The sequence below is a fragment of the Centruroides vittatus genome, unplaced genomic scaffold (assembly GCF_030686945.1).
Source record: "Centruroides vittatus isolate TY-2023 unplaced genomic scaffold, ASM3068694v2 contig_1074, whole genome shotgun sequence".
In the NCBI taxonomy this organism is placed as follows: domain Eukaryota; kingdom Metazoa; phylum Arthropoda; class Arachnida; order Scorpiones; family Buthidae; genus Centruroides; species Centruroides vittatus.
This window is the reverse complement of record NW_027120692.1, coordinates 91,733-114,583: the sequence shown is the minus strand read 5'-3', so window position 1 is coordinate 114,583 and position 22,851 is coordinate 91,733. Positions and strand designations below refer to the sequence as shown.

The following is a 22,851-nucleotide window of genomic DNA, read 5'->3' as shown; positions in this document are numbered from 1 at the left end:
ATACTCATAATCAGAGTTGAAATATCACAATCAGCTGTTGATGCTGACAATCCACACCATCTATGTCCACAATGTAAATAAACAAATTGAATGTAAATATTGGTAAATTTAACAAATTCGTTTTTTTTACTATCACAAAATAATTTTAATAACTGTATTTGTTATTTAACCTTCAAAATAATTTTATTTTATAATGTCTTAGAGCAAACCACATTTTCAAATAAACAGTCCGCAATGTACTGTAAACATTGCCAAATTGTAAGCATGTACTGTACATGTATTCGTAAATTTAGATTTTTTTTTTCTGTACTATATTAAAAACTAAAATTTATTTGTTTGTAAGGTTAAAATAGATTCTTATTAACCATATATTATAAAAAATGCATTTATAAATAAAATACAGAACTGGGAATGGTTATTTGTAGTTTAGCCTATTGACAAGTAAATTCGACTTAAGTCGCCTCTCCTAGAACCAAATACCGACGTAAGGTGAGGTATACCTGTATCAATAATAAATTTTAATAGTAAATAGACACTTAAAATTAGCAATATTCAGTAAATTGTAACGATGGAGGACTTCACGCCGATCTCTGAATAAGGATGGGCGTGAAGTCCTGGGCGCGTGGATCCTCCATCAAACGTAGCGTGTCCCAGACTCTTTTTCGAGGTTAAAACTCGTAAGGAGGGTTGGCCATTGAGCCCGCTAGTTAATAAAAGGACCCACCCAACCTACCATTTTGAAAAGGTGCTCGCCAAGCTGCTAAGTGGGCTCCTGCCTCCTTCCCCCTGGGTTACATCTTCCTCCATTGAAGCAAAAACATCAATTTCTTCGGTCTTGGGTAACTCATTCTGTAATGAGTATAGTTTTTACAAGTTGGATGTTGTTGCACTCTACCCCTCGGTTCCTCAGTTTAAGGCTGTCATGCTTGCAAATAGTCTTCTCGTCAAGGAGTGCTTTACAGCGCAGCAGGTCTTAGAAATACGTGACGCCTTGCTTTTTATTACTGAAAACAATTATTTTCGGTTTAATGGGAGGATATACCTACAGAAACAAGGGGTCTCCATGGGCTCACCGCTTTCTGCTGTGTTGGCAGAGTTACTCATGAGGCATGTTGAGCAAAGAGTCTTCAATTTCCCCCTCACGATAGCATACCCATTGTTATACCTCAGATATGTGGATGATATCCTTGTAGCTTGGCAGGACACGGAGGAGGATTTCCTCACCTTCAAAAGTTCACTCACGAAAATTTATTCTACCATCAGCTTTACCTGGGAAAAAGAAAATGAAGGGGCTATTGCGTTTTTAGATCTAAACATCTCCAAATCCCAGGGAGCTTTATCGTACTCCGTGTTCCATAAATTCAGCTGCTTACCACCTTTAATCCCTGCTACAGCTTTCCAGCCGCAGCATTATGTTAATGCAGCTATCGCCCCATTAATTAGAAGGGCTTTTTTGTTATCTTCCAATCAAACGGCTGTCGACATTGAACTTAATGCCATTCGCTCAGCAGTAAACGCGGTGGGATACACTAATGCCAAGTACAGATACGTCCTAAACAAGGTCAAAAGATCGCTCTTTCCTCCCACGGTGTTACATGTTCCAAATGAATGCACGGTAGTCCTTCCCGCATTACCATTCTGTGGCCGAGTTACCATGCGTATTTGCCGTGTTTTTAGGCAACACGCGCTCTTTCTACCAGTCTCCCCACGGCCAAATCTTAGGAGGCTACTGTGCAATGACAGGGATGCTACCTCCGTACTAGAGAGGTTTGGAGTTTACTCTATCCCATTGGAAAATACTGCATTCGGTATTCGCACCCACTACGTTGGTGTGACAACTAGAATGTTGGCTTGTTGTATTTCCGAACACCAACTTTCCATCAGGGCAGGCAAAGGAGATACTGAACTAGCAAGAATGGTGTTACAGCACCTATACACCCTGCTATGGGACCAGGTGGTGATGCTCAGGCATTGTAATAACAGGAGCATCGTGTTTATTTGGGAGGCCTTTCTTACTGCTGCACGAAATCCGTGCAACACTCCCACGCTTGATTTGCCTGTTACGTGGGTCAACTTATATAACAGATTAAGACAACACCTCTAGCTCCACATCTCAGTAGTTTATAGCGCATGCGCTACGTCACCAGGCGCGTACGTTTAAATTTCTTCTTGCTCAGTTCCATCGTTCATTTTGTTCCAAAGTTCTAAAGCGGTTTTTTCATTTAAAATTTTTGGTTCGAAAAAGGATTTTAACCGTTTTTATCTACCTGACGAAGACGAAAATAGTTTCGTCGAAAGCGCTAGTAATTATAGCGATCGTACACACTTAACGCCTGGATGTCAATTTTCTCATCTCTTGCTTATAGCAATATTCAGATTAGCATCTTTGATAACTTTTAAGAGAATACAAAATTAATAAAATTAATTATTACCATATTCACTTGAATAATCCATATCTTTAAGTAATCCATGCATATTAAACAAAGTTTACTAATTTATGGCTATAACAAAATAGTAACTTTGACTCCTATTGTTTTGTAGCATTCAATATGGCAGAGCTCAGTTTATACTTTCACATAGTATTAAAAGTTAAAAAAAGCAATTATTTATATAGGCCCTATGTGATAAAGATAAATTATCTGCAATTTCTAATGTATTTTAGTTACTAATTAAATTAATTAAAATTAAAATAAGTCTTCTTTATATTGCTTAATTCAAATCAAAGGTGAAAAATTGCTAATAGATCAATTGCTTAAACTAAGAGGTTATATCTGTATAAAAATTATTTACTGTCAGTCTCAGTTGTATACTTAACTTACTTTATTTATCCTCATTTTCACAAAATTAGTCTCACACAGTTATTTAATAATGTTTGTAGTTATATCAACTATAGACTGTCATTATATTAATATATTATATAAGCAAAGTCATTCAATTGATAAGCAAAATTTATTACTAGCAAAATGCTTAGTAACTGGAAGCACTCTGGACTTTGCAGGTTACATTTTACATTACCAAATTTGTTTCAAATAAGCTGCGCACACCAACTTTTTGTGACATTTTTGAGTAAATATGATATTTAAAAAGAAACTAATTAAATCAGTTATAATTTATTTATAGCTAATTGTAGGAACCCCTATAACAGTGATGGCAAACCTTTTTGAGAAGTGGGTCAAATTATGTTCATTAATTTTTTTAGTACTAGCTCATGGGTCACTAGTGGTGTCATTTGGAAAGGGAAGGAGAGGATGGTTAAAAACTACTCTTTTTTTTATCAGGCATCAGGGTAAATAAGATGCACTTTGTTTTTCGTGTTTCTTGTAGTTGGATGGGGGAACATGTTCTGATCGTCAGAGGTTTCAAGGTAATTGAGATGCACTTCTTTTTTCATGTTTCTTGTAATTGGATGGGGGGAACGTGTGCTGATCATCAGAGGTGTTGGCAGACTTTTGAGTAGAGCTTGGTGTTGTGTATTGGAGAATTGGAAGGCTGTAAATAGATGAGAATGATTAATTCAGCAAAGTGGATATTTTTTAATACAGCTGACCCTTGATAATCCGACGCTTTTGTAATCCGACATGCTCAGTAGTCCGACACACCTCCCGTCAAGGTCACCGTAGTCTCTGTCCCGTTACGTGTCTGCTTGCACAGAAGGATGTCGCAACATGAATCTCCCCACCCAATTCTTACACGATGACACACATATCTTGTGTTTTTCGTGAGCAGTTCTGTACATACTGTATTATTTATGCCTATACATACTGTATGTACATTTATTGGCTTTCATATGTCTTTTAATAAACATGTTTTAGGTAACCGAAATGGGTGTTTCATTTCCATATTAACCTAGGCAGCATTTTACTCATAAAATGTAGGAATATTGTAGGCTACTGCTAGCAAAACAATGCCAAATACATAATCACTTTCGGTAATCCGGACACTTTTGGTAATCCGACACCCCTTTAGTCCCATACCCGTCAGATTATCAAGGGTCAGTTGTAGTCTATCCTTAGACTTAATTATATCTTTATTACTAATTGCTGGGAAAAAACCAAATCCAGGTCCCTTACCCTATTCTCTGCTACAAGTGAGTCAAGCGGTCATGCAAAGAAGGAGGCATGGTAGACCACATAAAGACAACTCCCAAGAAAAGGAAAATGGAGAACAATTGGAAGATCTAAGTAGCGAAGAATATTATCAAGTAGAAGGAGATCTGTAAACAAAGCCGTGAGACTACAAGAATTATGAAAATTAATGATTATTTTGAAATAGTTAGTGATAAGGAACCACAGGCACAGCAGGAACCCCAATACACACTAAAATCGATTTATGAACTAATACAGGACAAATTTTCACAACTCCATTTTGAAATACAAGAAATTAAAACAGAAGTTAATTTACTGAAAGGAGAAAATAATTTTTTTCAAGGGAAGTTGACAAAGTTATCTCAAAAAGTAGAAGAAATGGAAATAATATCTAAGGACAACTTTCAAATAAAAGGTATGATAGAATTCAAAATAGATAAATCGATTAATAAGAGAAATAATAGGAATATTATAATGATTAATTTCCCGTTTAATTCACATGATTATGCTAAAGAAATTAACCAGTACATAAAAACAGATTTGGGAATATCTAACAGTTGTACAGAAAGTGTTGTTAGATTAACTAATGATGAAAGTTCACCAATAGTGAAAATTTCATTGGATTCCTTATATGACAAACTTGATTCTTAGAGAGTTTTGGAAAAAGGAAGATAAGGTCAGTAAAAAGGAGAGAAACAAAATAATATTCACCACAGATCTATGTAAAAGATCAAGAATAAGGAGAAAAAAATTATTACCAACAATCAAAGAGGAGAAACTTAATGGGAATAAAATAATCATAAGAGATGATTACTACATTAAGGATAAACAGAAATACTCATATAATATCACTCTGGAGAAAGTGTTTCAATTGAGTGGTGTTTAAATAGGATCCAATTATCAATTCGAAATGGTAGATAAATAGAAGGATAGAAGTATTAGTCATATGATTATTACAATCGTGAAAAACTACTTTCATACCTTATGAAAAGAGCTATTGAATGTTCTGTTTGATGAGTAATCTATAATAAGTATCATTATATTATAGTGTATAATAGAGCAAACATAAAATGTTTCTGAAATTATTTATGTCGCGATATCTAGGAGAACTATAATTCGACTAATTTTGTGAGGTATAATATAATAACAATATATTCTGATATTAAGAGTTTTGTGCTTGTGTCTTTGTTCTTATATATATCTATGCTATAAGATTATATGAAGAGAAGACAAAAAATTATAATATTATTTAGAAAATTTCTCAACTTTCCGTTATAGATGAAAGCTGTGATTGATATGATTAATACAACCTCCATATGTAGGTTAAGAGCAACAATGATAAGTTTATGTAATAATTTTCCATATAGTTATAAATTGTATTTATTAATGATTTCTGTAATCTGTCTAAAAGATTTTTGTAGTCGAGTACTGTGATAGACGAAGTTATATATTTAATTTCTAGCACTCAAAAATGTGTCAATGGTTTTTGGCAAGATGTAGATTATATTGGTGTCAATGGTTTTTGGCAAGATATAGATTATATTGGAATTAATGTATTATATTATAAACCAATTAAGGTTGGATACCCTTTTTAACCCCCTTTGTAACAGGTTTACACCTTATACAATAAACTTTACTTACTTACTTATTTACTTGTAATTGGCATGCCTTGTAAATTCTTTAATTCTATTGTATTTAACACTAAATGATGATCAGCAAATGATGCAATGAGTCGAACAAATATCATCATCATCATGAGTTAACCAATTTCATTCAATTGAGCCACAAATGTCTAGACTGATTCATCTTGAAAAATCAATTTTTAAAACTCAAAATGGCAGTAAACTTAGCAGGAACAAAAATACTTGTTCCTGCTAAATACTTGGAATTGCATGAATTGCATTTGAAAATTTAATATATTACAGCATCATCTGTCAGTCATAACAAAAACTTTCATAATTATAATGAGAAAGTCATTTTATCATTATAAGTACTAAATATTGTTACAAAACACCTTTCTCACTTTTTCTATCAATTTTTTGTTAAGATATTAAATATTAAGAATAATTTTATATAATTTTTTCAATCAAAATATAATTTTGTTTATATTTTAAACTGTTTTGCCAACTGCCAGCCTTGATTTGAAATTGCCAGTCAAGCCAGCCCAATGCTGGCCAAGTGGCAACCTAATGTCACCCTATCTCCCCTAAAATGGGGACAGTTAGTACTGACCTAATGCAATCTCTTATCACACTGACTACACGAAAGAAAAGTCCGCCATAACAGACATCATCTCATGTATGAGATGTTGCATACATGAAAGTTTCCAATAAACTAATGCTTAATTGTTGATATCGTAATTAAAAATTTTTAAACTTCAACTGAAACAAATAATTTTCTTATTAAATATGAAAGAATCATTGTAAGAATTGGAAATCATGACAAGATTTGCTTACGATAAAAAACACATCGTTAACAATCCAGCAAATAAAATTTACTAAAATAAAAACATTTTTGATCGTTTTTAACCGATCTTCCTCAGTTACCATAAAATAGAATGTGAAAATGGAATGTAAATTTAAATATAAATGAAAACGAGAATTCCGAGATAAATATTCGTATTCTATTTATTCAGTATGTACAATATATAAGATTTGCTTAATTTCAGATTTCAATTAATTGTCCCATCACTATTTCAAAGCTTAAAGTTTTACTTTTTAACATTTTTATAAATTTTGTTCTTTAATGCATTGCTAATGGCAACTATGGTAATACATAAGGAATAATTTTGTTGAGAGTTTAATTTATATTCCCCACTCAGTATGTAACTTTAAAATAACTTGTTGAACAGGTCAGAAACATCTATGTAATTAAATATTTTTTACTGGATAATATTAGTTTTTTGTTAAATTAAAATTTATCCCATTATGAAAATATAATTTTTTAAGTTATATTTTGAGAATTTTTTAGCACAGGTACTAAAAATTTTTCTTATAATTTATCAAATATGAGAAATTTTCAACAGTTTATAGTGAATTTTTAATTATTCAGTATTATTCTGTTCTGAGATGAAAGTATATTATTTCAGAACTAAAATGAAAAGTAACAGGTTTGCTATTGAGTTTTACAGCAAAGTTTAATTGGATATTAAATTTGATTTAATTTGATTAGATTGTATGTTTTTTTGCATGTTTTATGTATTTGTTTATTATTATTATTGTTGTGTTAGTGGAGTGTATCCTGTACAGCAGGGGTGGCCAACAAGTCGATCGCGATCGACCGGTCGATCGCGATGCCAATTTTGGTCGATCGCTCGCGATGTCTTTGACTTAATGTGTTACACTTGTAACTGAACGCAACGTGTGCGTTCAGTTACACGCGCAAAAGCAACAATATGCATGCAGTTATGACTGGACTCGTAGAAAACACAGTCATTTAGCTTGAATATTTGATATTGTCATGCGGTAGCTTCTTTTCTTTAGTATTAACAATATTATTATTATTAATATTATTTATCCACGGTGACAACGTTGAGTTTCAATTTTTCATTTGTTTAAAATGTAAGTACCTGTTCTTTATGTTTTAAATTAAATTATGGCTTTTCTTACCTATCTATTTACTTGATAAGTGAGCGTTTTCGGCAACAGACCTCTATATTTTTGGATTTTTGGAAATACGTCAATTGAGAAAAATATCCCAGTATCACCAAATGTAGCAGATATATTTATTCCTGTTTCGGAACTACATACCTGTGTGAATTGGCATTTTCATACTTAAAGTTAACGAAGACTAAACATTCTGTCCTGACTGATTCCCATACTGAAGAATCATTATTATCTTTGTCAGGATATAACCTAATTATGTTTCCTCGGTAAATGACGTGCAAACTCAGTCCTCCCATTAATGTAACGTAATAAAATAAATTCTAAATCTGTCTTCATCAGTAGCTAATTTGAATTAATAAATATTATTAATAATTACTCATGTTGTTTTAATTCCCCTGGACGTGAGTTTTTTGGCCCGTTAAATAATTACGTTGTTTTTTACGTAGGTAGATATACAGGGTGTTTCAGTACAAAGAGCACTCTCGCGAGCTATTGATAGATTAGCAAAAAATAAGTCTAAAGATCTTATATCATTCTTCCATGATAAATTTTCCTCGCCCAAAAAAAAATCGCGAAAGTAAAATCTTATAATCAAATTATCAGCCGTACTGTGCAGTTTTATAACAACTTTTTCAAGTTTACGAACAAATAGTACCACAATTTATACATTGCAATTGGTAAAAAAAATTAAATTATATTTTAAGTTAATAAAAATCTATCTTGAAAGTGTCGAAAAATCGATTTTTTTTAGGTGCCACCTGTATGGAATGAACTCATAACTGCAAATATCAAAAGTTGGATCTGGAAATTTATTTTCTTTATGAGCCTATATCTTGAAAACTTAATAAGTGATTTAAAAAATAAAAAATAGTTTTGAACATATATTTTCCTTGTCTACCCATAGCTCGCGGGAGTACACCTCGTACTGAAACACAGTGTATAAACATAGTATGTATTTCACACCCCCCCTCGCCACTTAGACTATGCCTACGACAACAAGTCGATCGCAACACATTTTTAAGATAAAAAGTAGATCTTATGTACACAAAAGTTGGCCACCCCTGCTGTACAGCATATATACTGATGCATAGTGTTATGCTAAACCAAAGTCAAGGCATAACTGTAAAGTTTATCTTAAACTAATCTAAAAAACTAATCCTTGAACAAACTTCAGGGTTCATGAGAGGGGCAGATCTGACCTCTTGGGGCAAGCCAAAAGAGAAAGTAATGTCTATGTAGTACTGTATATACAAGTACTGTACATAGAACAGTATGTATGAGTGAAAAACAAGTGAAGATGATCAATGGATTATTTAATAAAGCAATAATTAATACTGGACAATTATTAATTATTTAACATGAGAAAAAGTATAAACAATTAAGTTATCAAAACAAACACTGGACTGGTAATAAATTCAATGTGTTAATAATAATATATTCAATGGTTATTCAAAATACAAAATATGAAACAACAGTTAATAGATTATAAACACTGAAAAATATGCCAAAACAATACTCTGATCATTCTACCTGACAGTACTAGAAGCCACTCTTCAACATTATCACATTATGACCATCTTTTTATACTGTTCAGTTTGCAGCCACCATCTACTTTGTTTACATATATACTTGGATCTATGTTTTATCCATTTTCCTGCTGGAAGCAACTCTAGTTCTGACAATTATGTACTTAATATTTTATCATTGAATAAAATGGTTTCTTTTGATTTGTCTGTCTGTTTTTTATTATTTTACTTTTCTTCCTTCTTGAAGTTGATTGACATCATGGATCTTATGTCATCCATCACAACAGACTGATATCAGTAAACTTAATTAATTTTCATTTTTTCCAGTTTTCCATCAGTAATGTAAAGTAATTGCCCTTAACTAAACTGAATCCCCCAAAATAAACATAACTAAACAAAAATAAGTAATCAAGAACAAAACAAATTGGGTTTTCCATCACATAACTACAAGAAAAAAGTGTTTTGTTTACATGCTGTTCATGTATATATCTGTGTTTAAGAATTTTTGAATATGAGAGAAGTGTTTAGTATGTCAATTTTCTGTAATTTGATGTATGTACTGTTGTGAAGTGCCAACACTTCTAAATTTTTTTGTAGTGTATATGGTATGACACTTTATTTTGTGAGCAAGTTCTGAGTACTTACTAATTATTATTATTATTATACTGTGGTGTTGACAACAATAAGAGAAACATCTATTGATAATGATGCCAAGATTCGAAGACTGTAATGAAAAATAAATATTTTGTTCAGATTATTGTAAATAGATATGGAATAAGATATATAAATCTTGGATTAAGATAGATATATATATATATCTTATTATATCTATTTAAAATGATACAGAATCCCATAATTCAAACATTAAGAAGTCATGCCATATTTTCATGCATTGATCAGCATGCTGTTTATAACTGGGGGAGACCAGCATGCCAGTAACCCCAGGGGGGTTCTGGCATGCTGGTTAAACTGCAACTAAAAAATAAATTAATAGATCTAACAAAACTAGTTGTTAAATAAATGTTAAAGAAAACATTTTTCTGAGTACAACAAAATAATAAATTGTAATTTGTCTGACTGGGGAGAGTTTTCATTTACAGGGCAATAAAACAATAATGGCTTATTGGAGTGGTGGTGGTTAGTCTGGCAAACTATCCTGACTTTGAAACATAACACTTTCCTCTCAAATCTCACACAAAGTGAATGCTAATTGGTATAAGTTAAGATAATTTACAAGAAGTTTGTGAAATTTGATATGTTTATTTTTGTGTTTTTGGATCATATTACAATAAAATAAACATAAAAACAGCACTTTTGATATTCCACCAGTATTTTACATTGTTAGAAAAAAGACAAAATGCATAAATTAAACATATAATTGTAGTTTCTGATGTAATGCTGACAGTTTTGCAATTTTTAGAATAACAACTGATATCTATGACAGCATTTCTCAAACTATGGGTTGCAACCCAATATTGGGCTGCATTAAAATTTTAATTGGTCATGAAATTATACTATCTTCTGCAGAAATATTTGTATTACCGAAATATTCTGCATGAACTATGAATAGATGCATCTGTTATGCACTGAAAATTTTTAACAATTTTTTTCTTACTCTTTCTAATTGTTGTATTTTATGTAAGGTAGTAGTCATAAAGACATTTAAGTTGCAATGATTTTGAAAATAATTCCTTTTTGTTCAAACTTTTAGGTTTCATGCATAACAATAAATTAAATTAAAAATAAAAAATTAAAAAAAAAATAAATAACAGATGAATTTTGGCACATGTGGATCAATAAATATTATTTGTTTTTGTATAAATACAAACTGAAATTGATAAAATCATCTTACAATCTGAAAAGTACATTTTAAAAAAAGGTTCATTAAGTTTATAAAAAGAAACTTTTAATATTTTTTAAAGGAAAATAGACTCCTGAATAATTTTGAAACAGTCTGTTTTATTTACAGTTATCAGTTTTATGTTTTTTAATGGTTAAATTTCAAAAATAAAAAATCCAGCAACAAGTTGTCTAACTTTCTTGATGGTGATGAGATTTTATTTAGAAAATAACTTTTATATTTTTAATTATTTTCAAATGGTAAAAAGCTTAATTTTGAGGGTAGTGATCAGTTTCATAAAAAGTTATAAATGTTAATAAAGTATAACATCTTTATTAAGTTCCACCCCACTGGAGATAGGACACATTACCCATTACCTCCCTCTATCTCCCCACCCCCTCGATCTTTTGCCACCAAAATTTAATAGCATCAATGCCCTTTATAAACAAGCTGCTGTGCCAAATTTTTTTTTAATCTTTACCCCACATTCTGAGCTATTAAACGAAATATATGCCAACACACACATGGATTTTTTTTCGTTCAGGATACCTGAAAACGTGGAGATTTGCAGAAAACTCAGATTTCTGCAAATTTCATATGATTCCAATACTTTTCTTACGTATACATAACAGCTGGGAAAGTAAAACTGAAACTGAAGTAAATTATTTGCTACAAATCAAAATTAGCCTAAACCTTTCTTAATAGAAATGTACTCAATGTTACATTTCATACATAGGAGTTATTAATAATGCATAATTTAATTTTATAAATTGGAGTCACTGTATATTATATGAGGTTTTTTTTTAAATTTTATATTATAAATATTTGGGTTGCATGAGCATAACATTTGAGAAGCACTGACTTATTAGATGCCACACAACGTAACTCATTCTTTTTTTCCATGCACCTTCTGGAGAGGGATGTCTAACCTCACTTAAGCCAGCATGCTGATTTTTTTATCATATGGAAATATTCGATTTTGTGATCTGCGACCATACTTAGAAATGTCATTTGAAAATAATAGAAAATAAATATGATGTACATTATTGTCAATTTTCTGAGAGAATCTAATTTTTTAAAATATATTCGTACATTAGAAGAAACTTATAAAGTATGTTTTCTCCTGATGAAAAATGAGTACTGTATATCTCAGTGGATAAGACGACCTTCAGATAAGACGATGTATAAATTTTCGTCGAAGTTTTATAGTTTTAGCATATATCTGTCTTATAAGACAACCCCCAAACTATCAATGGCCTATGAATTTAGTTTAGATCAGCAATCATTATCTGAATAATAATACTGTATAGTGTATATGGAATTATGTCCTATTTGTAATTTTTCGAATGAACAAAGTTTATTTTCTTGCATCTGGCGATTTTTGCAAACATTCGCAATAATTCGGGCATTCGGGTAATGACCTTGACTATTTACAAAAACATCCTATGGGCTATTCTATTTTGTGCACATACCCTACTCTCTTCTAGTAAATAATTAAGATTTGTCTGTCTTTTTATAATGGTTTTAATTTATATAAATTTCAATCTAATTTTTTTGTATGTCCTATAAGACAACCCTGGATTTTTGAGGCCATTTTTTATGGTTCAACTATCATCTTATTCACTGAGATATACGGTATTTGAAATATAATAGGACTTAATGGATTAATTGGAAAGAGGGGTTGTCTCCTCTTACCAAAAGTCCATTAAAAGTTTTAAAAGCATATATTAATTAATAATGAACTAAAGTATGTACAAGATGTATTAAAATGTGGTTATAATATTTAAGTATGAATTAAACATTATTATAATATATATTGAATAATTTATATTCATTGACTTGTTGATTCATTTACCCAACCACTTAACATATTATATTTGCAAATTAAAAAAGGATTCTAAATTTTTCCTTTAGGACAGAAATTTTTTGTCCATTAAGTCAAAGATCTGATGTACGAAGCCAAACTACTACCAAATTACATTGGGCTACTTTTCTGCAATTATTTTTAATGAATTTCTAAATAATTTGTTACTAGAGGAAGGCATTTTGTGTCATCTCTTATTAAATTTAATAACTAATTAAATTAAATAATTCAGTATATTGTGGAAGAAAAGAATCGGCCTGGAGCAGGACTTGAACATGCAACTCCCACTTACCATGCAGATGCATTGCCAGTTATGCTACTTAAGCCTCTGGATAATCGTGGAAAAGTAGCTCAATGTAATCTGGTAGTTGTTTGGCTTATTACTAATATATTGGGTTTTTAAGATGTTTGTATAAGTAGATCTGCTGTTTAAATATTTCCTTTGCTTAATCTATGGGGTCATTTTTATTTGTAGAAATCAGTTTTAATAAATTTCTTTAATATTTTCATAAATAAAGTATAAATTAAAACAACCTGTTATTTTTTCTGAAAATATTAATGAAATCAAAATTTTTAAAGTTGCTTCTTCAAATTAGACTTATCTGCATTATCTTTTAAAACATATTAAATATCTATTTTAGAAAAGAAATAATTCTTATTTTAATATTTTTTTTCTAGTGCTTTAGTTCTTCTGTCATAGTTTGGGCTTCTTATTGTACATCAGTAGGAATGTTGTTTTCTGTACTGAAAATCATTAATGTCTGCCTTCATCGAATGTTTGACAGTGGAGATTGTGTTGAAGAATCAAGTGACGAGTCTATGAAATCTGATGCTACTGATGGAGATTCCAGAACAACACAAAATAGATCTCAAAGAAAGTATGTGTTTTAGTTTTTTTTTAATATTTTGTTAAAATAATCTTAAACTTATGATATTTTAGGTATATTCCTATTGAATATTGAAGTTATTTAATAATTGAATTTGAACTGTATCTTTTATATTATAGTGAAACAGAACATATTGAAATGACTGAGTTGAATTCAAGAAGAGAAGGAGAAACACCCCCTGTCCAATGTAGTTCACGTAATTCATTTTCTGAGGGTCCAAGCAAACATAGTATATCTCATGTTGATTCTATGGAGTTCCTAAATAGATTAATTAATTCTGAACTAGAAGTAAAACCATGTGGAAGTACAATAGGTATGTTGGAATCTATTTTATCTTTATTTACTTATGAAATGAATTATAAATAACTACTACTTTCTTAAATCTGTATTACTACAGTTAAATATCCAACATTTGTGATTATTAATATTGTAATTAAGATAAAAAGAATCATTATCGTAGTATCTTCAAGTTCATACAATTTTCTTTAGAAAAGTAGAAGAGAGAACAAATACATTAAATACCTTGAGCATCTAAGTGAAAAGTTATAATGCTCAATATGACTAGTTTGTCACAGAATTAAATTCTACAACCACTTTTTAACCAAGACTGTTGAAATAATGAAATGGAGGCACTATTATCAAAGAGCCACACTTATTTAAAAAAATCCTATATTTAAACTTGTTTACAATATGCATTTCAACCAGATATCAGGTCCAAGTCCTCTTTAGTTGTTCTAAAATATAAACAAATATCTTTTTAATATAATAAAAATTATAATTTATAACTACAGTAAAAATATCACTATATTCACATTATAGTGGTATATATTAAGTTTAAACACTTTAAAACTTGTTGGCTTACATTTTTTTTTTACATTATGTGAGTTGACACACAATAGAGTTTATTCATTTTACTATATTGGTGATGTATGTAGAATGTTGTTCTAGCACCTGTCTAATTTACATCTTGTATTTAAATTAACTAAATTTGTAGGTTTTAATAACATACAGTGTTCTTTTATTCACCTTTCAATAATAATCGTTTCTTTATACAATCTTTTTTATCTGTATAACATTTTTTATTTTGTGTTTGTATGAACTGTGAGGAATCTTTGTTTTAATCTAATAGAAGCTTCGTGTTCCTTAATATGTAATTTTAATTTTCATCCAGTTTCACCTAAATAATATAAAGATTAAAAAAATCTTTTATACAAACAACAAATTCTACATACAGTTTCTGCTTTTTCTAATTTTTTCATATTTTTTACAACTTAAAACTAAGTTGCATTTAGTTTTAAATTTTGGAATTATACATATTCCATACGATTTAAAAGTTGTTTTTTTATCATTTTTGCACAACAAATATACCTATGGAAACAAAACATAATCTAATTTACTTACTTTTAACATAAAATCTATTGTTTTTATATTCTATTAACCATTTTTTTTAAGAATCTTAATGAGTAACCATTTAACAAAAATTTTTTAATAACATTATATTCATTGATCTAGTTTTCTAATGGTTCTAATGGTTCTATACATGATTTTATGAATTTCTGTTACATTACTCATATCAGTCATATCGATCATTAAAACTTTCTGTTTAATTACTTGATAAAATTTGAATAAGCCACCTCAAATATAAGTAATTTGATTGCATTCTATTGCTTTGTGTTTCTATTAACATTAGATATCTGACTATTTAATGTAATACAATGAACATTTAGATATTTAATATTGCCTCAAAATTCACATATCTTAGCACTAGGATATTCAATAGAGAAAAGCACTACTAAACTTAAAATATCAATAAATGCTTCAGTTAATAAATCTGAACATTTTCAACATAGTTTTAGATCATCATTAGCATAAAATACAAATTTAAACAGAATGCAATAAATCTTTACAAATTGAAGTTTTTGATGGATTTGAAATTGCTATACAGTGGATTCTTGATCTATCATTCCTGTATCAATTGTTTTTCCACATCTATCAGTAGTTTTCTTCAGACCCAAATAACAAATAAGGATCCATATATGTATATATAATGTTAATTTTTCCTGTATTCTTCATTCTCACAATGTTTGTTCTGTATTTTAACTGAAAGAAAAATGTTATCCTGCATAAATTATTTTACTCACAATAGAAGGCACTAAATTGAAACACTGATTTTTGTGTACTAAAAATAAATTCATGTCAAATTTAGCAGTTAAATCCTTACCAGCTAACCAGTTTTTATTGTTATTTTTGGCTACTTTTTGTCTATTTTTTGTCTACTACTTTACAAAATACCATACTTTATTGGCGACATTTCCTCTCAAAGCCTGGCAACACTGGTAAAAATTAACACATTGTCTCAGGTTGCCATCTGTACGATAATTATCATATTTGTATAGTTATTTTGGGCACCATATGATGTACAATAATATGTGTATGATAATAGGGTTTTGTACAATAATTTCATAAATATGTCTTACTCCAAAAACAACTGTTAATGATTGAAAAAAACCAATTCACAATCACTATTTTTTACATATTGCCTTTTCATTGATATTTTGTGTGTTTTTTCGCCACTAGAGGGCTACTAAAATTTTAGAAGTTTTTAGATCGGCTACTATCGTCTATTTTCAATTATAAGGCACACCTTTGTCATAGTTTTCAAGATCGCTAACTGCTATATTTTAGACCTACTGATAAAATGATCATATTGATGTGAAAAGAAAATTTGTGTAAATAAATGTTCTGTTGAAATGCCATTATGCTTCTAGTTGTACAAAATGTAATAAAATGTTAATCATGTACTCCAAACCGATTACAGTGTGCAGGTAAAGAAAACAAACAAAAACAAACATTTTCGAACTCCAACTCATCAGGTTTTGTAATGATTCCCCAATGGTTTTTCATAACAGCTTTTGGAATAAAGTTCGAACAAGTGTTCGAATATAAGTTCAAAAAATTATTAACACCATGTCACAACTGCGCAAAGAGTCACCCTACTGAGACTCAATGAACAGTTAAACCATGTTGTCAATCAACTCTTGCCAGGCCATTGGCAAAACCATTTCCTGTTTATTATTTATGCACGTTGATGTAAAATTGGATTTAAAAATGTACACAGCCTCCAATCATCTGAGGTGTTCTTTGGGGGATGCAGCAAGGATGAGCTTGGCCCAGTTAAAGTTTGCTATGATGTCTGGATCTATTTCATATGTAGAGAGGGCTGTCGTGGTTCTTGCATGATGTATATCAGCAAGATGTTTTTGTAATTGATCCCCATGGAACGCTTAGTTGACCCTATGTATACCAGGTCTCTATTGTATCTGTTGTCTCTTATGGAGACACTATATACACCAGAAAGTCTGTTCGGGTTAGGAGGGTCCTTCCCATTACATAGCATGTCAAAAATAGTCAGGCACCTCCTGTAAGCTAGATGCATTTGGCATTTCCTGGCAACTTTGGTGCATAAGGATCTTAAGTGTGGGTTAAAGGTAATAGTGACCTGTTCTACGTCGTCAGATTGGTTATCACTTGGCAGGTCAACTACAGGGTGTGTGTCCTGAGTGCATTTGCTGATAATGTTGTATCAGCTCATGTGTAATGTTGCAATAACCATGTGTGGTGGCTATGCACTCTTTGCACAGGCATGCCATGGTTTTAATAACTTTTTTGAATTTATGTTCGAATTTTATTCCTAAAGCTGTTACGAAGAACCATCAGGGAATCGTTACAAAACCTGATGAAGAACTTGGAAGGAGTTTGAATATGTTCGTTTTTTTTATTTGCACATTGTAATCGGTTTGGAGTATGTGATTAGATTTATATATATAAATAACATTGCTAGACCTGATATACTATAAAGCTAGACTCTAACCAATGCTGAATTCTATCGGGCTAGATATGGCTAATTACTAAATAAATTATCCAACCAATCTGGCACTAGAGGAAGGCGTTAGGTGCCATCTCTTAATAAATTTAATAATTATAATTTTTAATTCATTAATTTAAATAATTTAGAACTACTAGAAGAAGATGTGGGTTCTGGATATATCCCTAACCAGCATTGTAGTAACTGTCAATGGTTATAACATAAGTTTATATATGATGGAAGAGGAGATCGGACTGGAGGTCCTGATAATGTAACTGGCAACGCATCTGTATGGTAAGCAGGAGTTGTGGGTTTAAGTCCCGCTCTGGGCCGATTTTTTTTCTTTTAGTAGTTCTAAATTATTTAAATTAATTAATTAAAAATTATAATTATTAAGTTAGTAAGAGATGGCACCTAACATCTCCCTCTAGTGCCAAATTGGTTACATAATTATTTTATTTTATTTTATTTTAATAATCAGCCATATGTAGCCTGATGTAATTCAGCATTGGTTGGAGTCTAGATTTGCTATATACTGGTGTTGGTGAGTGGTTGTAATAGAATGTATTAATGTAGTACCTATAGAGTAGTTTCCATTTAGTGAACTGTCTAGAACTGAAACTTTTTGGAATAGAGAATCATGACCACTTGAGGAGTGAACTAAAAGTTTTAGAGTCACAAGAATTTGGAAAAACTAAAGTTTATGCTTATGAAATAAGTACACTATATAAAGGAATGTCTTTCATATTTGTTAATGTTTGGTATGTTGAAATTATATGAAAAAATGTAAATTTTAGCTTATGCCCATTCAGAGGTTTGTTTGGTATATTATATATGTTATATATATATATGTTATATATTATATGTTATATATTATGTTTTGGTATATTTGGTATATTCAGAGGTATATTATAAGAGAGAGTCATGAAAACTTCATTGTAAAATGGGATCTAAAAATTTTTTTGTCGTAAAAAAAGATCATAGATAAAAAGTTTACAAGATTCTGACATACGGTAAACCTTGTTAATATTTCTATGGATAAAAGACGTAAGTATAAAAGGTTGAGATGGATGTACGGTAATTTTAAGTGAAATACGATAATTTCAAGGGGCAGATATGATTATTTTTTCCTGTAAGGTTGGCAATGCTGCATTGTCTTGAGGTGGAGGATATCATGTTTGGACAAGTGAGAAAAGTCAGAACTGTTTTCCATAAAAGAATCAACACACCATAATTTACAAAAGTTTATAATTTTACTAACATTTTTGACACTTCTACTGTATCACCTTCAAGCACAAGAAAAGAGTCAATACATTAAGTATTTATACTAAAAGAAAATAGAACAAACTTCTTAACAACTTTTTAAAATATAGAATAAACAAAACGTCTGTGTGCATACTCCATATCATTTAGATTTACAGAAAACCTTCATATAAGCCTATCACTGGAAAATACACTTTTCATATGAGATAAACAATAAAAACATCAATGTTATAAATTTCCTGTGTCAATCATTTTTTCCTATCAAGTCCCGCCAAAAACAATAGATTGATAATCTATTGTATTTTTAAATATACGATGGATTTTCAAAAATTCCAAATCTGGTAATAAATAAATCAGAAAATTACAATGATGGTAGAAAGTATCAATTATGAGTATTAATCATAACATCTGTTTATTATTCATAACAAATATCTTCTGATACTAATACTAAAACATATTTGCATCTTTTTATTAAAGATTCTTCACACATTCATCATCATTTATTGATAGAAACATTGAGCTAAGTGGAATCTCTAATATTTCTATAAAGCATAATTTTCCAAAAGACTGTTACAAGATAAAAAACTAGTTGAGAAATTCAAACCTGTAAAAAAAACAATAAATTACAACAGGTGGAAATATAGCATAGACCCTATTGATTTTAATTTTAAGCATATTGTTTTAAAATTCCTAATTAAAGATAATCCAGTTCAGCCAGCAGTAAAAGGCTGCCATCAACATTAAATTATTTATGTTCAGATAAAGATGTTGGAGCAGAAAAGAACAAAGAGGGAATATACATAGTGAAAACAAAAATAAAATACTTGTGTTACATAGTGTTACTAAAACAAAATAAGGAATTCCTTTAAGTTGCATTAACTTTTATATCAGTTAATAAGAGAATCAAAAAAGTTTTCTTTGTTAATAAAGTTTTAGTGTTGTAAGCATAATATATAATTTTAATTGTCAGAAAATATAATTTGTAAAGATTTGTTCTATTCTGTTTAGATTGGTATTCAGTACTAATGATTATCTAAAATGTTTCAATTATTAATAAATTGATAACTTTAAGTTTAGCAGTGCTTTTCTCTGTTAAATATTTAAATCCCGTTTGACTTTATTTTCAGAATCATTGGGGTGTTAATTAAATAATTTCTGAGTGAGATGAGATGAAATAATTATTTAGAATTCTTTATTTTTGTTACTATGAGCTATTTACATTTTAATGAAATACAAATAGCTGTAAGAAGAGAAAAATATAATTGTCAATTAAAGTTTTTACTTTTTTTTTTCATGATATCTTTTTGCAATGTGGTTTCTATTTTAATAAAATTAATGTTTAAAAAAATTGATTTATATAAAATAAGTTTGATAAACACATCAATCTACTTTTTGAGTAATCTAACTGCAATTTATAATTCAATTCTTGAATTATTCATGACAAATAAGTTATGTTTTGATATTAATATCAAAAATAGTTATGAATAGTAAACAAATGTTGCTAAATATTCATGATTCATTTCTGCTATCATTGTAATTTTTTGACTTCCTCATTACCAGATTTGGAATTTTTGTGAATATTGTATTTTTCATTAAATTTGTTTGTCTTCTGTAAAAGTTGATATTTTTGTTTTGTTTCATTGAACATATATTTACATAAAACAATTTTAAAATTTTATATTTGTTTTTTTTTATATTAATAAAAAATATTGGAAAATTTTATCATAAATTGTTGTTCTTAATTTCTATATGTATTTTTACATAAACTATTCACAAAATCAGTTTTTTAAACTTCTTTATATTTTGTCTTAATTCAAATTTTCATGCAGTGTCCATCTGTTATTTTAAAGAGCAAATGTTTTTGTCATAACAATAAATACTATTGTATTTTACAGCATATAACATTTCAGAATAAAATATATATGTAAAAAGTATTTAGTGTATTTAATTTAAGTCATCCTGTACCTTTTGGCACTTCTTCAATTAGCTTCAATTTTTTTTTTTTTTTTTTTTAATATATTGGGTTTAAAAAGATTTAAATTAAAATAACACATTTTTATGTACCAAAGAAAAATAGGAGTTTAAAAGAAGTCATTTACAATTAAAATTTACTGTTAAAATATTCTACTCGAATAGCATATATTCATGCTATAGCAAATAATAATTATTATTATTATTTGCTATTACAAATAATTATTAATTTATTATTGTCATTATTTTAATAATATTAAATCTATTTAAAAAGATTTAAGATTACTCTTAACTTTCTATATTTTTACCAAAGTATTGAACTATTAAAATTATATTAAAAAAATATATAAACTCTGATAAAACTTTGATAAAATTCTTAGTTATCTTTGTACTTTCTCAACTTTTCATATGAGGTGAATGTTAAAATAACAATAAACTAGTATTAAAAGATTTTAAAACCATTACTTTATGTTATTTTCTTTATTTTTTTCATAAATGCATTTCAATCTTCTAATCCTCATCAGTATGTTATTACACTTCCTAGAAAAAAGTTTTACAAATGTTGTTTTACAAATTTTCTATATGACATTCAAGTTCTCGTGTCTGCACCATCTATATAATACAATTATAATTTAAGTAATAATAATATGTTTAATTAAACAATAACATATTTATTCAAGATTTTGCAGTGGTAGAAGTTATCTGTAACCTACTAAAGGTCATTTTCTTAAATACCAGGCAATTCAACTATTAGTCTATTGCATATTCTTAGCTATGAATCATTTTGGCATATAGAGATTTCAATAAGTATAAAGTAAATTATTAAGTTATTTTTTAAGTAAATACTGTATCTTATCACTAAACTTTTTCTGGTTTTTAACTAAACTAAAGAAAAAATTATATAAAATATATGTAAAGGTTGAATTTTAGTGAAAATTGAAAATCTAAGAAAACATTAAGAAATGTACAGAATAAAATTTTAAAATTACACATGCCACACCAGGAAATATGTAATAACAAATACAGAACCAATTACTGATGTGAAGAAAACAAAAAACTATCTCTGGACAAACATTTTCAAACTTTTCCTAAGTTCTTCCATGCTATAACAGTTACCCCATGGAATGTCGTTCGGAACGTAAAAGCTTTTTTTAAAAGCAACATTAAATTCAAACCACTATTTTGAACTATCAGTATAAAAAGACACACATGCATTGTCCTGCACATAACGAAGATTCAACCAATGACTTTACCATTGTGTTGAGTAGAGCCTGCCAGGCCATCAACGACATCATTTCCTCCTTAAAATTTATAAAAGATAACACAAAGTTAGCTTTAAAGATTTCTATGGTCTCCAACCATCTGAGTTGTTCCGTGTGGGATGTTGTGAGGAAGAGTTTGGCCCCTGTGATGTTGTCGATGGCTAGGCAGGCTCTACTCAACACAATGGTATAGTCATTGGTTGAATCTTCGTTATGTGCAGGACAATGCATGTGTGGCTTTTTATACTGATAGTTCAAAATAGTGGTTTGAATTTGCGTGGCTTTTAAAAAAAGCTATGTGTCAGATTAAAATATAACAATATAAAAGAATATATAGCTTTTATAATTGTAAACAACTAAAAGCAAGCAATATTTTTATTTCAAATACAATAAATTTCATAGTAATTATCACTAACAGATGGCATCTAACATTTGCATTTAGAAACAAAAAATTATATTAAAAATTATATTATTCATTATATTTAAACAAAAAATAGGAATAGAGAGAAAAATTACTTATTAAAAAATAAATATTTTTAGATCCACCTGAATTAAATTTTTAGTTTAAATATAATAAGTTACAAGATGATTATAGATGTAAATCTTTATTTATTTTTTTTTAAAAATGTTTTAAAATGGAGCTGAATATTAATGATAATTGGAAAAAAATTTTGAAAATATTT

General features: G+C 29.3%; 1 protein-coding gene across 5 annotated transcripts in view; it reads left to right on the top strand.

The window, feature by feature from the left end:
* LOC136973095 (pecanex-like protein 1) overlaps window positions 1-22,851 on the top strand; it is a 133,108-nt gene that overhangs the window by 20,054 nt on the left and 90,203 nt on the right. For all 5 annotated transcript variants that reach the window (XM_067267825.1, XM_067267817.1, XM_067267808.1 and 2 more), the window contains exons 2-3: window positions 13,599-13,798; window positions 13,927-14,120. In XM_067267825.1, coding sequence (XP_067123926.1) covers window positions 13,599-13,798; window positions 13,927-14,120 — 394 coding nt within the window. The remainder of the gene's footprint in view (window positions 1-13,598; window positions 13,799-13,926; window positions 14,121-22,851) is intronic.